This window comes from Lygodium microphyllum, chromosome 3 (assembly GCF_053477565.2).
Source record: "Lygodium microphyllum isolate KBCC chromosome 3, Lygodium_microphyllum_v1.1.10, whole genome shotgun sequence".
Classification (NCBI taxonomy): domain Eukaryota; kingdom Viridiplantae; phylum Streptophyta; class Polypodiopsida; order Schizaeales; family Lygodiaceae; genus Lygodium; species Lygodium microphyllum.
Genome location: NC_141137.1, coordinates 122,310,974 through 122,327,661, shown reverse-complemented (window position 1 = coordinate 122,327,661; position 16,688 = coordinate 122,310,974). Strand labels below are relative to the sequence as shown.

At 39.2% G+C, this 16,688-nt stretch overlaps 1 protein-coding gene across 2 annotated transcripts in view; it reads right to left on the bottom strand.

Moving 5' to 3' along the window:
• APC6 (anaphase promoting complex 6) overlaps window positions 1-9,907 on the bottom strand; it is a 62,254-nt gene extending 52,347 nt beyond the window's left edge. Inside the window, exons 1-2 of one of the 2 annotated variants that reach the window (XM_087674732.1) lie at window positions 9,461-9,907; window positions 9,042-9,173 (exon numbers count right to left, since the gene is read on the bottom strand). In XM_087674732.1, the coding sequence (XP_087530858.1) occupies window positions 9,042-9,173; window positions 9,461-9,709 (381 nt within the window). In that variant the 5' untranslated portion in view covers window positions 9,710-9,907. Of the gene's footprint in view, window positions 1-9,041; window positions 9,177-9,460 lie in introns of both variants that reach the window. The other variant, XM_087674731.1, reaches the window with a different exon arrangement.
• Window positions 9,908-16,688: the final 6,781 nt, after the last annotated feature.

The window sequence follows — 16,688 nt, the reverse complement described above, 5'->3', positions numbered from 1 at the left end:
TGGATCCACCTCCACCAAAGCTTTTGTTGCAAGTTTCGAGAGGGGGGACAAAGAAGAAAGGAAAGTCAAAGGCTAAAAGACATGAGAGTTCTTTAAGTTCCGCCTCCGACTCGCAAAAGCCCGAATGCCCATATTGTGGAAAGGTGACACATCCAAAGGAGAAATGTCGAAAAAAGTACCCTCATCTTCGTCTGCAAGCGAAGGATAGAGCTAAAACATCTAAGCCTTCTACCTCTACTCCAACAATTACCCATATGTCAGTGTTCCTTCATATTGTTGACTTGGAGGAGCCTTCTTCATTAGTTGCCTCATCTTCTGAGAGGCCTTGGTTGGTTGATAATGGAGCTTCTAGTCATACGACTCCACAAGGTGATTTGTTGCAAGATCAATGCCCTTCTGAGAATTCAATCACTATTGGTGACATTGTTTCGATGCCTATTCGTGGTGTTGGCACTTTGTCTTTATTTCCCAACCGCGCATCAAGCTCCCTTTCACAAGCCCTTTATGTTCCAAACTTGGACTTTCTACTCCTCTCAGTTTGTGACCTTATTATGCTTGATACTTGAGTTGTCTTCATTAACAAGCCATTGTATTGAGAATTTTTCTACAAGGGCTGTTATCGCAACAGGTTGGCAAGAGAACAAGCTTTACAGGCTCCATTCCCCTTCTCTTATGTAGGGTCCTCCGAGGCAGTTGTCTCTTGCCACACCCATTCCCACATGTGTACCATCTTTTCCACATGTTTCTTCCCATTCCCTACCCTCTCCTTTGGTGGTTCCCTTATTCCCCCCATCCCTTTCAGAGGGGTACAATCTCGGTGATGCACCTATGGATTTTCTAGTCCCTATTGTTTCAAAGGGAATTGAGAGCTTTTTGTGACAAGATGCTCTAGACACAAAAACACAACACCAATCATACTACAAAGCACAAACTGATAACACAAACACAGTTAGGGTTACAGTAACTTAGAGACAATAAACACATAATAATGAAGTGAATGACTGTTGAATATACAATGCTCATGCAACAAACACTCTGCAGAGAGTGAATTCTGTACTACAAACTCCCATATCTCGAGGATTAGGGCAAGGATAATGAACTGGAGAGTGTATCATACTCCGAATAGATCCCTGAACACAGCAAGGCAATCTCCAGATTTCGAACACCAACAAAAGTAGTAGTGTGAGTGCTAGATCTCATGCAGATGGCAGAGAGGAGAGAATATGCAATAAACGTGGAGTGAGGAGAGAGAAAACAACAAAAAGTATCCTGTTAGGACTGGGCAACAGCCTGCAAAATGAAGCGACAACTAAGGAGAGAGAGAATTGTGCAGGCAACAGCTCCAATAGCAAAACGCAAGCTAGTTTATGACATGGCAAGTTGGCGACAGATAAGAAAACTCAACAACAGCAGTCAACAAGCTGAAATCAACTTTTAACAACGGGTGGAATGCTAAGAACAAGCACCAAACTATTGTAGACAGCAATAGCCAACTTGGACTGTCACGTCCCCCACGTCCGAGGTGTGGACAGCAAGCTGATAGACCTAAAATCTACAAAAACAAGATTGAGAAGAGTGGAAGGAGCAAACTGCCTATTTATAAAAAGTTTGGGAGTCCCCACTTAACTCTCTCGAACCGCATTCCATTTTAGGGTTTTAAGTAAAATAAGCCTAAAATAGGCATAAAATAAGTTGTTTTGGGATTGTTTAAGTGGCTTATGACAATTCTTAGCTCAACATCCCCTCTCAAACCCAAAACTAGGATAGAAAAGTGGGCTAAGAAGCATGGGGATGTTAGATATGATCAGTGCCCCACCCTCATTAGGTGCTACCAATGATCCATGGTGCTCAAAGTTGTAAGGCCCCCATTATCAGGAGAAGCCAAATGCAAGCCCAGACATTGGTTGAGTCCTGACTTATATATCAGATGAGATCTATGTGACCGAATGGCAAAAAGGTGACCATTCTGGGTCTAATCTTTGGGTTAGACGGAGTGGTTAAGCTGGTAGCAACTCGAGGCGCATTGCACCGAGTTGCGGGGTAAGGGAGTTAAAAGGGGCCCGTACTGTGGGGTCCGGGGGCCGCGGAAGCGGCCCCTGGCTGGGGGGGTCCCAAGGGGGCCAACGGCCCCCTGGCGAGAATCCGAGGGCAACGCCCCCGGCCCGATGGTAAAGGGAATATTCCTTGGAATATTCCCTGGCCGACTAGTGAAGGCTCATATGGTAGGTCAGTCAGGCCGACCTAACAGCCTTCGCGGGCTATAAAAGCTAAACCCCTTCACAGCCGTCCATCACTCATCTTTCACCCAGTCAGAGTTGTTGTTCTAGCTAGCCTTAAGCTCTTCACCTATCTTCTGTCTAGATCACCATCTAAGCTTCACACAGTGGAAGCACACGGGTGGACAGAGCCATCTTTGTATCAATTGTTTGGAGTTAAAGAATTTATTGATTCTTCTCTTATCTGTTGTGTACTCTCTATCTCTTTCTCAGATTCTATTCACTACGCCGTGCAATATTTTACAAGGGAAACAGTGGAGAACTGCCATGTGCAATACGGTGAATCTAGAGCCGACCACTCATGAGAGACCAAAAAAGAATAAATACGCATAGATGCACGTTTACATAAACAGAACGCCAATGCATGGGGTAATGCAAAGGGCTATGCAAGATATCATGCTCATGGAAAATGCAATGCAACAGTGCCCTCACAAGGGAATTGTTCACCTATCCCAATGCCTTTTACAATCATGTCATCCTCACAGTGCGGATGACATTACAAATGTCCTTAAGTACAATATAAATAATAAATGTCTAAAATGTCTAAAGCTATATTGTAAGCATCAATACTATCCTCATTGAACAAGAGAAGAAGTCACCCCCTCTCAAACCAGAGAAAGAAGCAAGAGAAAGTTACAAATGTCCTTAAGCACAATATAAATAATAAATGTCTAAAATGTCTAAAGCTATATTGTAAACATCAACACTATCCTCATTGAACAAGAGAAGAAGCCACCCCCTCTCAAACCAAAGAGAGAAGCAAGAGGAAAGCACCCTCTCTCCATCAAGCTGAAGTAGAGGAGGGTGGACCCAAGTCAATCCGAGATAGGATGTACTATAAGATCGGCCAATTAACCACTTTGGTCAAAATGTCTGCAAAATTGTTACTTAAAGGCACAAACTCTAGGCAAATAGTGTCTAGCTTAACTTGCTCTCTGGTGAAGTGGAAGTGGACTCCCATATGCATGCCGCATTCGAGGTGTGATGATCGAGTTGAGAAGATTGGTTGTTCTCTTAGTTCTCACTAGATGAGGTATGAGTGAAACTTTAAGGTCTCTTACCCTTTCCTTGTTGTCCCTTCTAAGAAGTGGCAACAAGGGCCCCCACTACAAGAGATGCCCCATGAAACTGATCAACTAGCCTAGCATAACACAAGAGCTGAGACTCAAATTCATAAAATGTAGACATAGTGAACTGCAAGATGACCTGCCGCACAAAGTTAAAGTATTTCCTTAGCAGCTTGTTTAGAAACAATGTGACCTTGTTGGTCATCAAGAGACTTAGGAGCCCCCCTTGTGGGAAACTCAACAAGGAGTTGCCGATACTCGAACAACTTGATCTTAAGGTCATCATTATCATTGATGGTGAAAATCTAAAGTTTATGGTCAAGATTAATCAAAGAAGTCCTATCCCAAGCCACATAGCAGTCAATCAAGTATACCGAGCGGTCTGATGCTAAGTCAAAATGTTGAAGCTAAGAATGAAACTCAAGTAGTAAGCCCTGCATCAACTCAACTATAGCGGATGCATTACAAGCCTTCCATAAGCAATTAACCTTCTATGAAACAAGTGCAGGTCTGCACAAGATCCCATAGATTCTAGATCTACAAAATTCCTTGTCAAATTAGACCAAGTGGTATAGTTAGACCCATTGAAATGAGTCTTTCATTGAATGAGTTCTTGGCAGATGAGGAGCTAGAACCATGTGGTATCGATGGAGGTGGATAAGATAATGGAAAATAAGGAAGGGGATAAGAAGTAGGATAGGCAAAGATAGGCTACTGATGTCCAATGAGTGTCGACTGCTGCGGAGACACTAGAACAAAAGTGTTTCCATAAGGTGTCGAAGGTGGAGGTGGAGGCACTAGGACACGATAATCTTGTCTAATAGTAGACTGGGACACAATAGAATGACCAAGTGGTCCACTAGGCAAAATCATAGAGGCAAATTGTAGCACCAAATGATCCACACTCGGAGAATGCCTTGAAGGGGGAAAACTTGAAAGTGTGTATATGGGAGGATGAGATCTCATCATGAGGACTCCACCCGAATAGGAGAAAAAAAGAGTCCCAAAAGTTGTCTAAGGGAGGACCCCCCAGTGTGGTGTGTAGTGAATACATAGGTGCACTTAATGAAGACTGAAAGGAATGTGCAACAAAAGATGAGGGAGGGATGGATGGAGCCCAAATGGATTTGTGACGAGAGAAGATGCAGGAAACGTCATGGGTTCCTTTTGTCAATTAAAGGAAAGAAAATGAGATGTATCTACTCCAATATGACCATGAGATACAAAATTATTTGAAGGAAAAGGAGGAGAAAGGATACTTACAAGTTCTTGCTTCTTTTTCTTACCTTGTCTCGAGTTTTTAAAGAAATATCTATCTTTCTAATTACTTCTAAACCAAAAGATATTATGTATTACTTCTTCTTCAAGAGAATCTTCTTAACCATTAGAAATAGAAGAATTAAAAAGCATAGAATAAAAAACGAGACTATGTATACCTAGCATTGAAGAAAAAAAGTAAGATGAAAGTGGTATGTAATCCATGTCAGTTTCCACTTGAGGATGGTCAATCTAAAGTGCAAATTCCATCTTAACTACATGCTTAAAAGTTTTGTGGACTGAATCTAAAGAAGAAAACTCAAGCTTACCTTCAATCTGCTACTAAGCACTATGCATAAGGATGAGATTGTAAATGGCTGAAATCTCGTACGCTCAATGGACTCCATGGTAGTCCGAAGTTTCTTCACCCATGCCAAATCTAGCAAGGGCAAGCTAGGAGGCCTACTCCTGCTCATTTCTTGACATGCTTGCCTATAGAGTCTGCAACGGTATGTCGATGTTCAAAGTCATCTAAACCTTCTGTTGTTCTTACTTCTACAGATGAGCTCTCCAATCAAGTCTAAGGTTTCTCAAAGAGAACTTGGCTCTGATACCATGTGACGAAATGCTCTAAACACAAAAACACAATACTAATCGTACGACAAAGCACAAACTGATAATACAAAACACAATAAGGGTTAGGGTAACTCAGAGACAATGAGCACAAATAATAAAAAAGTAAATGACTATTGAATATACGATGCTCATGCAGCAAACACACTATGCAAAGAGTGAATATTGTACCACAAACTCTTGTATCTGGAGGATTAGGACAAGGGTAATGAGTTGGAGAGTGTGTCATGCTTCAAACAGATCCCAAAATGCAACAAGGCAGCCTCCGAATGTCGAACACTACCAAACGCAACAGTGAGTACTGGATCTAATACAAACAACGAGGAGAGAGAATATGCAATAAATGCAAATTGAGGAGAGAGAAAATAGTAAAATGCAGCTTGTTAGGGCTAGGCGACAGCTTGCAGGATGAGGCAATAGCTAAGGAGAGAGAAAACTGTGCAAGCAACAGTGCCAACAGCAAAACACAAGCCGGTTGATGGCATGGCAAGCTAGTGACAACAAGGAAACGCAATAGTAACAGTCAACAGGCTGAAATGGACTCCAAACAGGCGCCAGATTGTTGTAGACAACAATGGCCAGCTTGGACCACGATATCCTCTACGTCTGAGGTGTGGACAACAAGCAAAAAGACATGATATCTGCAAAAACGAGGTTGAGAAGAGTGGAGGGCAAACTACCTATTTAGAGAAAGTTTGTCCCACTCTTGACTCTCTTGAACCGCGCCCTATTTTAGGGTTTAAGTATAGTAAGCCTAAAATAGGCATAAAATAAGCCATTTAGGGGTTGTTTAAGTGGCTAATGACATTTCTTAGCTCAACACTTCTTCATCGACAATCTTCATTGACAGATGTCATCAACATTGACATTCCTCTTGCCACACCAAGATCCATTTCTCCCTTGGCCTTCCACCACATCCAAGATCTGAGAGAAGATATTAGCAATCATGTTTGCCATGCCTTATCATCTCCTGCTTGTGAGCCTCGATCTAAGTCAAACGAGAACTTTAGGAGCTCTAACATGCCTATCACTTGTTTTGACAAAGAAGGTAACTCATTCTAGAGCACTCAATTTATTGCATTCCAATGCATTTTCTCCTCCAATCAAGATTTTATATGCATTTCCCGAGCAATTTCTACATTCTTCAATTTGCCTCACCTACTAGACATTATCTACCCTTTCCAAGATTTTTTTCAGCATCTCTAGCATCAACATTAAATGCTAGTCGGCCATATTTTTTGCCTCAAATTTCAAGTCAACCAGTTTTTGGGATATTTGGCTATTTCTAGCCATTACCCACTTGGCAATCAAATATATTATCATCTTCCCTCCTTCCTTGGCAAGTGCGCTCTTTGGCTACATCATCTTCCTCCGTCTGTAGTGCTGCCGTCATCATCAGCCTAATTTAGTGCCTCACTAGCACTGTGGGCTATGTACAAGGATTGATCAGTCCTTCTCTATTCAACATTCATTCTTTGTTGAATGAGATTTCTCTTCTTGCAAATTGTCTCTCTCTTCCTCTGTGTCCGAGTTTCTTCTTCTGTTAGCTTCTCCAACTTGGCGACAACACATCTCACTCTAGCGTCAATACCCCAACCTTGCCAATAGCTTCCTCCTCCTCCAAGCATTCATCTTGACCTTGCGTTTGACTGTCGGGGCGGTTTTTCTTTGTTGACTGTCTTCATCTACTAGCAAGCATCATCATCAAAGTTAGTTGGATCTTATGTTTTGCATCCTAGCTGATCCCCTCATCAAATGTCACACTTCCTAATTGGCGTCATCATCGTTAAAGACTATTGGCATTTGTGTTCTCATTTTCTGGCTCTTCCATCTTCTCCACCATCACTCTCCAACAGCTACGTCAACCTTCAGGCCTACATTTGCCAACTTGGAGGCTCCTCACCCTTTGACAACAATCTCCCTACTCCAAGCATCACCTCTTCATCCTTGCATTGTAGATTCAAAGGCCTCTTTGGCAATCTCCTTGCTCCAGGCAACACCTCATCATCCCTACATTGTAGATTCAAAGGCTTCTTTGGCAATCTCCCTACTCAAAGCGACACCTCATCCTCCCTGCATTTGCACACTTAGAGGATTCTTTGGCAATCTCCTTGCTCCACGGCATCCTTCATGCTACAGCACCCTTGTATCAAATTCACTTCATTATTTCGTTTCATTCATCTAAGTTTCTCTTCTCTTCTCATCTCAGTGTTTGCTACACACACTCTACGTTTCTCCCTGCAAACCCTACTGTCTCTCTGGTTGCTCAATCCTTTCTTGATACCTACTACTATTATTGTTGCCTATACTTGACACATCGTTGTCTTGCATGCAAAACACAAATACATCAAGCTACCTTATCATCAAATATGCTCATATCAATTGTGTGGGCAATCTCCAAATGTGTCGTTGCTATCCTTCAACCTCTACACTAAACAACCACATTTGGGTTGCTCCCAAACTTATCTGGTATCAAGTATTTCTTGTCTATGCTTTCCAAAACCTACTTGGGTGACTTCACACCCCCTCCCTATGTTCATGATATCTTCAATGTTGTCTTGCAATTCTGCACAAATCATACCATCTCTTCGAAGTATCCCTGACCAATGTGCTCCAATTTCCATCCTTTGCTTTGAGTCTTCACACTTGGTTTGGCTCGTTCTAATATGAACACCATTCCTAGTACTCCACATTGATTCATTACTTATTTGGATCTCACTTTCTCATTGAGTTCACTATGTTGGTTGTGTTGCTCATCCACTCTATAACAATTTGCTAGCCCTAGTGTATTCTCACACATAGATACCCATCCTTCCATGTTATAAGCTTTCTATTTGTCTATTGTTTCAAGATTTCAACAAGGAAATTTGGGTCTACTATGTCTCCCAAGTCTCCTAGTTAAGGAGCAATCCAAGATGCAATATCAATATTTCGTTTCCATACACTTATATGCCTCTCCACTAGCCCTAGTGTATTTCCATAAGTGGTGGTTTGTCCTTCCATGTTTTAAGCTTCATATTTGTTTGTTGTTTCACAAGTTCACCAAGAGAGGGTGGGCCTACTATATCCCAAGTCTCCTAGCAAGGGAGCAATCGAACGCGTAGTATTAATATTTTTGTTTCATACCCAAATATAGATTTTACTTACAAGGAAGATATTGCGTACTAGTCACATGTCAACAATTGTTCACACATCGATGTTGCATACTAGTCACATGTCAACAATTATCCACACATCGAAAAATACCACCTTACTTGAAATACTCTTGTAGTCTACACTAGGATATATAGTCAAACTGTTAGAAACTACTAGTTTTCAAATGTTCCAACACAGCCATCAAAATAACTCTTGACTAGGCTAAACATCGGATGAATCTAAATTCTATTAGATGAATCTAAATTCTATTGCAAACATTTCATAGCAACTGTTTCTCCCGAGTCCCCTCTTCACTTCTCTCTAAAACGCTCAATTGATGTAAAGACTTATTAATCAATTCATGAACACATCAGCATAGTACATTACTAAAATGGCATTTTACTCATCGGTTCCAAGCCTCCACTTGCTCAAAATAAACATACAATAAGCAAGGTAAGCTTGTCTAGCTCCAGTATGGAAATCTGCTAGACTACAATAAGTAGATCATTGTCTAAATGATTGATTACTGTATGAAAGGCTCCTAAGAATGGAGAATTTTGCAAGTAGTTTGACAATTCAATGTTTTGAGTCTGCATGAAGATTGACTTCACAGAACGAGCAGTCCATGGACTAATTCAATTGATAAGAGAGATTCATGCAAACCGACACTCACATTGATCTCCTGATCTTCAGCATCTTTCTCCATCAAGTCAGAATCTTGATCATCTGACATATGAGCATTCGACTGTTCATCAACATCACTATCCCCCAGCATTAAAAGACACTCGTTCCACTCTTTAACCTCCTCCTGACAGGAAGGCAACACACTGATAAGCTGCTGTAAATTGATTAGATCAGAGCCCAACAGAAATAGCACAAACTAAACTTCCAACATGCCTTGCTACAAGCACACATCAATTCCCTCAACTTTGAGGAATTTTTTGTCAAAGGATGAGCTCTTGTCAATCTTATTCATAAATTAGAACACGATTGATAAAGTCGAAAAGCTCAAACAGAAACAATAACATGAAGATTTGGTGATCCATTGGAATATCGAAAATGTAACTGGAGAAATGAGCCTTACATGCATACCAGGCATTTTGCTGCGAGGTATCGGAATCGAAGGTCTGCTGTGACTAGCTGATGTCTTCTGAGAAGGTGGAGCGCCCGGCGATATTGCTTGTCCAGAAACAAGGCTTGCGCCTGCATGTACAGGTCTTGGGTGGCATGCCCCCCCATAGTCACCAGCTTGTCTGCAAAGAAGATGGCTGAGGAGTAAAGGTGCTTGCTCAAGCAGTCCCTCACGATGGCCCGCAGCCTTTCCAGCACTTTGTCGCGCATCCTCTCTCTCTCTCTCTCTCTCTCTCTCTCTCTCTCTCTGCGCCCGCGCAGCTGTTCTCTCTCTCTCACACACACACACACTCTCTCTCTCTCTCCGAGAGTGACTTCGAAAAGAAGAGGGAAAATCGGTAGGACATTTAGATAGTGGGCGACTCATAAGCAAGCGTTTTGAGCAGCTGTATAGGGAGCTGAGGGGCTACCTAATAACCTGCCATAAGATAGTATTCCTTCTTTTGAAGACCTGCTCTTACTCATCCACTACGTGGAGTAAGGGATCTTAAGAATTTCACTACATGTGACCAAGAGCCATGATCCTTCTAAAATATGGAATGAACTAGGTTGACACATGCAATCATGCGGTTGGTTTTGAATCGTTTGGAGATCGGTGCTTTAGTTTTTGTTACTAAGAAATGAAAGATGAACATAACACATTTGTTTTGGCATTGTGAATCTTCTGCAAAACAATTAACATCTAATGTAGATAAGCTATTTTGTTCATGAATATTGAAAAATTAACAATTCTATTAAACATTATTGTATATCTTATTGTAGTTCAAGAAACAACGAATTTACTTCAATATGCATTTTTTTAAATAATCATGTACAAAGTGGAGTAATTGTACTTATTTATTCAGCATCAAGAAGCATGGAATATATCATGTATAATGTATTTCTATGCCAAATCAAGTTTCTTATCTTCAAAAGTGATATGTTTTATATCTTATTGGGTGTCCATATAGGTTGTTGTATCTTGCATTAGTTGCATTCTTTTTCAAATTTATGTTCTGCTCTAAGTTCCTGGCCTTCTCTATGCTGTTCTCCATCATCTCAATGCTAACCTTAATTTTTCTTCGAATGACTAATAGGTTTGGCAGTCTTTTTTCATTTTTTTGTTGGATTTTTTTAATGGTATTGCTAGAGTTCTTTTTCAATATTAGTTGTGGCTTGTGTAGACCTTTTCATTTTGTTTGCATATGATGTTGTAGATGAAATGCTTGATCTTGTTTATTTTTTATATTACTTTTGAAATGATGGGTAGGTATTACTTGGAGTTTGTGTTGGATAATGTAGCTGTGCTTGAGCTAATGGCAGCATTCATAGTAGATGAGGTTGTTGTTCTAGTGCCGTTAGAAGTTTGATTTCTTGTTAGTTTATTGGATTCTATTGTTCTATGAGAAATGTTGTTGTTTTTAGATATAGTTTTTTGGTTTTAATTAAATATATTGTGAGTTTTAAAAAAATTGTGTGTGAATACTTGCCTAGGAGGTATATGATAGCACTAAATGGATAAATTTGTGTGCCATAGATTAGGTTGTATACCTCTTTGTTAAGTAACTACATTACCTTTTCAATGGTCACGATATGCTTTTCACAACCATGAGTGTAGTCATTCTTTTGCATGTATATTTTTGGTGTTTTGTTAACTTCTTCTTTTGTTACTTCTACCAAGGCCTCAAGCAAGATGTTGAATCCATAATGTAGAATTTCAATTATGAATATGGAGATGTTGTTTGTTTTTGCGTTTAGTAAAACTTGGGCAACACTTATTTGTAGTGGATTACTGTGTGTATCTTCGTATTGGAGTTCAAATTTGTCAAGTATATCTTTTAAAAGTCCTACATATCAAATGTGTTTGTGTTAGTGGAGTTAGATTCTAATGAAAAAGATAATATTGAAGTTAATAAAAAGGTTTATACCATTTTACAATCCTGTTATATTCTCAAATCGAGTTCTTGTTGAGTTTAAGCTTGGATGTGTCCATCAAATTTTAGAGATCATTGTAATTTGTGAAGCCATCAATGTATGTAGATGGTCTTTGACCGACAACATTCACATTCTCATCTAGTTTATTATCAAGTACCTACAATGTTGTGTATGAATAGGATAATACTCAATTTGTTGTTGGGTGTTCTTGTGATTTTGAATGTATAGGTTGGACATCTCCATACATAATTCAATGTGGTTAGATGAATTTACATGGAAAGTTAACTTCTTAACCTTGCTTGCCCCAAAACACACCCATGGGCACAATATTCTAGGTATTTTATCCTTAGGATCACCGAGATCCTAAAAACTTTCATATCATTGCAAAAATGGCAAATTTGCCACAATTCCAACTTGATTACTATTTTACATTGCATCTAGTTTACCAATGCCAATCTCATGTACACCAAACATGTTTAGAGAACCTAATGCATTGCCAAATATGCCCAGTTGCATACTTGAATTGTGCATGGATTTTGCATTCTATCAACCATTCAAGGATACATTTGCCCAATGAAGTCCATGAACTTCTAGTTGCATATGAGATAGATGTGTACCCTACATACCAAAAGAGACAATACCATGACCAACCATAGCATGAAACATGGATCCCTCTGTTAGAGCTTTATGGATTCTAAGTAGCATCGTTTGTGTTGTATATACATCGTTTGGAGTCATCTTTACCTTTGTAGATGTTGTTAATCTATAGAAATGAGGGAAATGTAATTGTGTTAGTATATTGAAAAACATTTTAATACAAGTGATAGTTTTTGAAAAATAATTTTTCTTTCTTTCTTTTTCTACTTGTTGGAAGAAGTCTTTGCAATGTTTTTAAGATGCAGTGTGTTGTAGTTGATCTATGTTGAATTGTGTCGAAATATGTTATTTATGTATGTGTGAATGATAGTATTGTGTACAATATTGGTGCAAAGGTAGATGGATTTGGAAGTCCAACTATACCCCCAAAAAAAACCCCCAAGAGAGCATCATATAGACTAGTCTAAGCATGAACACTCTCCTTATGTATAGAAGTGCTTTTTGAGTGATCCTTGAGATTTACAAACTGATGATTGTACAAGCAAGTATTAGTGAGAATGTTGATTTGTGGTACCACTTTGTTATTCAATGCCTTGTGTGGGTGCTTGCTACATTGTAGTATTAGTTGTTGGTTCATAGATTGCGTTATGACTTGGATTCCAAATATCATCTCATCGTTTGTTCTATTGATATGATCAATTTTACATATGCATCATTTGTGGCATCTATGATAAGAGTGATATTCTTTGTTATCATTGCGGTCACTCCAATGCTATCTCTTCAATCTCGTAGCAGTTCTTTTCTTGTAAGCAGTTATGCAATATTGGCTCTTTGGTTGCATTCATTCAAACTTTGTTAAATCTATCAACAGGTTATCTTTCTATTTGTGATATTTGTAGCTATAGTACACTATGTGATTCTGCCCTCTCATGAGGCAATGCATACCTTTGCTTAACACTAGGTGTAACAATTACAGGTATGCCAAGCTCCAAGCTATCAATGGAATCATATCTTGATGTCAACAAACCTATTACACCATCAAGTGCCTTCTCTTTGCCTTTATCCATGTCCAATCTCCTCCTCATTGACACATCTGTGTCAATGGAATGAGATCCATGACTGTGTAATCTTCCTGTCCAAGGACTCATACTAGCAAATACATCATGCATAGGTCCACTAGTAGTAGTAATAGTAGTATCCTACATTCCATCATATATACTTTGTGAAGAGCCATAATAAACTATTACTTGCTTAGCATCACATTAGAATGCTAGATCATCAAATACTACATCACGACTAATCAAAGCCTCATGAGTAGATGCAACATAGCACTTATAAGCCTTCTATTCCTATGAGTAACTCGTAAAGAAAGCCTTTTGGATCAAGTTTATTCCGTTTTTCATAAGGTACATGCACATATGCAATGTTCCCAAATACTTTCAATTGTCTAATGTCATGCTTATAACCACAAAGTTGTTCAGATGGTGTCTTCTCATGTATGTCAGCTATAGGTATCTCATTCATGACATAAATAGCAATTAGAACTACTTCAACCCAATAAGAAAGAGGCATATCTTTCTCATTTAGCATTGCCCTCACTACTTCCATAATGACCCTGTTTTTTCATTCAATCACTTCGTTTTGTTGTGGAGTATAATTGCATGTTAGTTGTTCTCCTAATCCCATGCTTAGTCAAGTGCATGTGAAACTCATTTGACACATTCACCACCACCATTAAACCGTAAGCATAATACATAATCATTGAACTCTTTCTCTGCATGGCATTTGAAATCCATAAAGCTATCCAAAACTTCATCTTTATGCTTCAAAATGTATACCCAAGAATACCTACTAATATAATCCACAAAGGTCACATAATATCAAGACTCTCTAAGAGATACATTATGTGCGGGTCCCCATACATTCGAGTGAACAAGCTGCAAGAGTCTACTATTGTTCTGTGTATGTTTGACAAAGGAAAAGGGCTTGTTTCCCAAACTAACATGGTGAACATACCTATCCCAAATCACTATATTTGAATTTTGGAAGATCCAAAACAATCTCCTTTTTTCAGCCTCCTTCGAAGATATATGTGTCCAACATTTATGCCAGATATCTATGTCTCTAACACTCACATCATCATGAGCAAACATTATAGCTTTCAGCTTAGGAATATTCTAGTATGTATTTTTCCCTTTGCAATCAATTTTGTAATCTCTATCATATTCCTCTATAAAACAACCATCTTTGTTAAAGCGTATCTACAAGTTTTGGTCAACTATGTAGCCAACATATAACAAATTATTTGTGATTGATGGAACATGCAAAACATCATATAGTTTCTTCTTCTTTCCATCAGGCATGACCAATAGAATAACATATGTATGGGATATGTCATGATGAGTGTCATCTCCAATACATACATAGCCATTTGTACCTAATTTCATTTCATCAAACCACTCCTCGTGTGATGTCATATGATTTGACACTCTCAAATTAATATACCAAATGTCATGTGTCTTTTCTTGTTGAGTAGCCTTGTTCCATACCTAAGTCAAGGCAAATAACCTATCACCACTCTCATGCTCTACGTGACTTGACAAGGCGTAGTGACCTACTATTTGCCTCTTTGATTTGCTTGCTTTTTCTGACATTCTTTAGCAATTTGGCCATACTTGCCATGGTACTGACAATCCTTATCCATCTTTGCAATATCATGTATAGTTTATGACTACCAGGATTCTCTACCCCTAAAGTTGGATCTCCCCCTTGCTCGAGAGTATCCACTACCTCTAGCATTATGACTTTGTTGATTTTGCATATGCTGGGATGCATTTTGTTGAGTCCCTCGACCATGGAATTAACCCCTACCACAACTACCATGACTTCTCTGATTAGAGTAGAAAACTACATCTCTACCTTTCAACCTACTTGAGCTAGTAGCCAAACCCAGTTTCAGTTCCTCATGAATAAGGAATGAGACCAGCTCATTAAAGTTTGGCATTTCAAATCTCACTACAATAGACATGTCAAACAACTTATATTCAGGTCCAAGACCATTCAAGGTCACTACAACCAAATCCTTGTCATCTACGTCAATTCCAATATTTGCCAACTGATCTGTCATGGTTTCCATCTTTGTTACATACTCTTGAAAAGAGTGTAATTTCGTGTCCATAATATCGAGCTTATGTTTCAACTGTATCTTTCTTGCATCGGTGGTAGTACCATAATATCACATCAGGATATTCCATGCACCTTTGGGTGTCTTGCAATTCATAATCTGCATTACCATGACATCTGAAATATATAGTGATAATCAGTGTAAAACTCTATCAGCATCTCTAACCATACTATGCATCGAGTTGCAAAGTGTGGGAGTTATCAGGGCCCGACACTAAAGAATATATTTCCTAGAATATTCCTTGGCTGACTAGGGAAGGTTCATAATATGGTTGGACATGTCGACTAGACTACCTTCTCAAGCTATAAAAGAAATACCCCTTTGAAGCCATCATCAATCTATCTTTCACCTATTCAAAGTTCTTTCAGTTATCCTTAAGCTCTTCGTCTATTCTATATGGATCGCCATCTAAGCTTTACAATGGAAGTGCATGGGTGGACAAAGCCATCTTTGTATTAGTTCATTTAAAATTAAAGCAATCTCTATTCTTCTTATATTTATTGTGTGTTCTTTGCTCCTTGCTCAGATCGAGTGGCTTTGAAAGGTAAACTACAAGGCCGATGGCACCTTAGAAAAGTACAAGTCTACATTAGTTGCACAAGGATTTTCACACATCGAAGGATTTGATTTTCAAGAATTGTTTGTTCCAAGTGCTAGAATGACCACTATTAGCACAATACTTATAGTGGTGGTGGCTACTCATAAGAAGTGGCCACTTTACCAAATGGATGTCAAATCAACAATCCTGAATGGTGACCTCGAGGAGGACTTCTACATGGATTCACTCTCCAACTCCTGCAATGCCGATGTTGGGGTCACTGGCTCTTAGGGTCTCAAGCTTTCATATCATGTTTGAGAGAGAGAGAGAGAGAGAGAGAGAGAGAGAGAGAGAGAGAGAGAGAGAGAGAGAGAGAGAGAGAGAGAGAGAGAGAGAGAGAGAGAGAGAGAGAGAGAGAGAGAGAGAGAGAGAGAGAGAGAGACACACACACACACACACACACACACACACAAAATTAGGGAAAGCTCAGGGAGGAGAGCATTCTTCATTGCCTTCATTGTCATTATTCATATTTCACACTCTACAATAGTGACCTAACACTAATTAGGTCTAACTGACCATAATACTAACTATACCATGTTTGAGATTTAGAGAGAGACACCCACACACACACACAGAAATAGGGTAAGCTCAGAGAGGAGAGCACTCTTCGTTGCCTTCATTGTCATTATTCATATTTCACACTCTACAATAGTGACCTAACACTAATTAGGTCAAATTGACCATAATACTAACTAGAGTTAAGTCAAGTCTGCTTGATTTAGTCATCATACACATGATGGTGAAAATTAATGTCTAAAGTTGTCATGTCAGGATAATAAATGAGTTTGATTTTTCACAATCACTAAGCAATATCACAAGTTATTTTTTTCATGGATTGAGCAGAGAGCCTTGGCAAATGTTAACTATCTAGCATACTATTATATCAAATATTA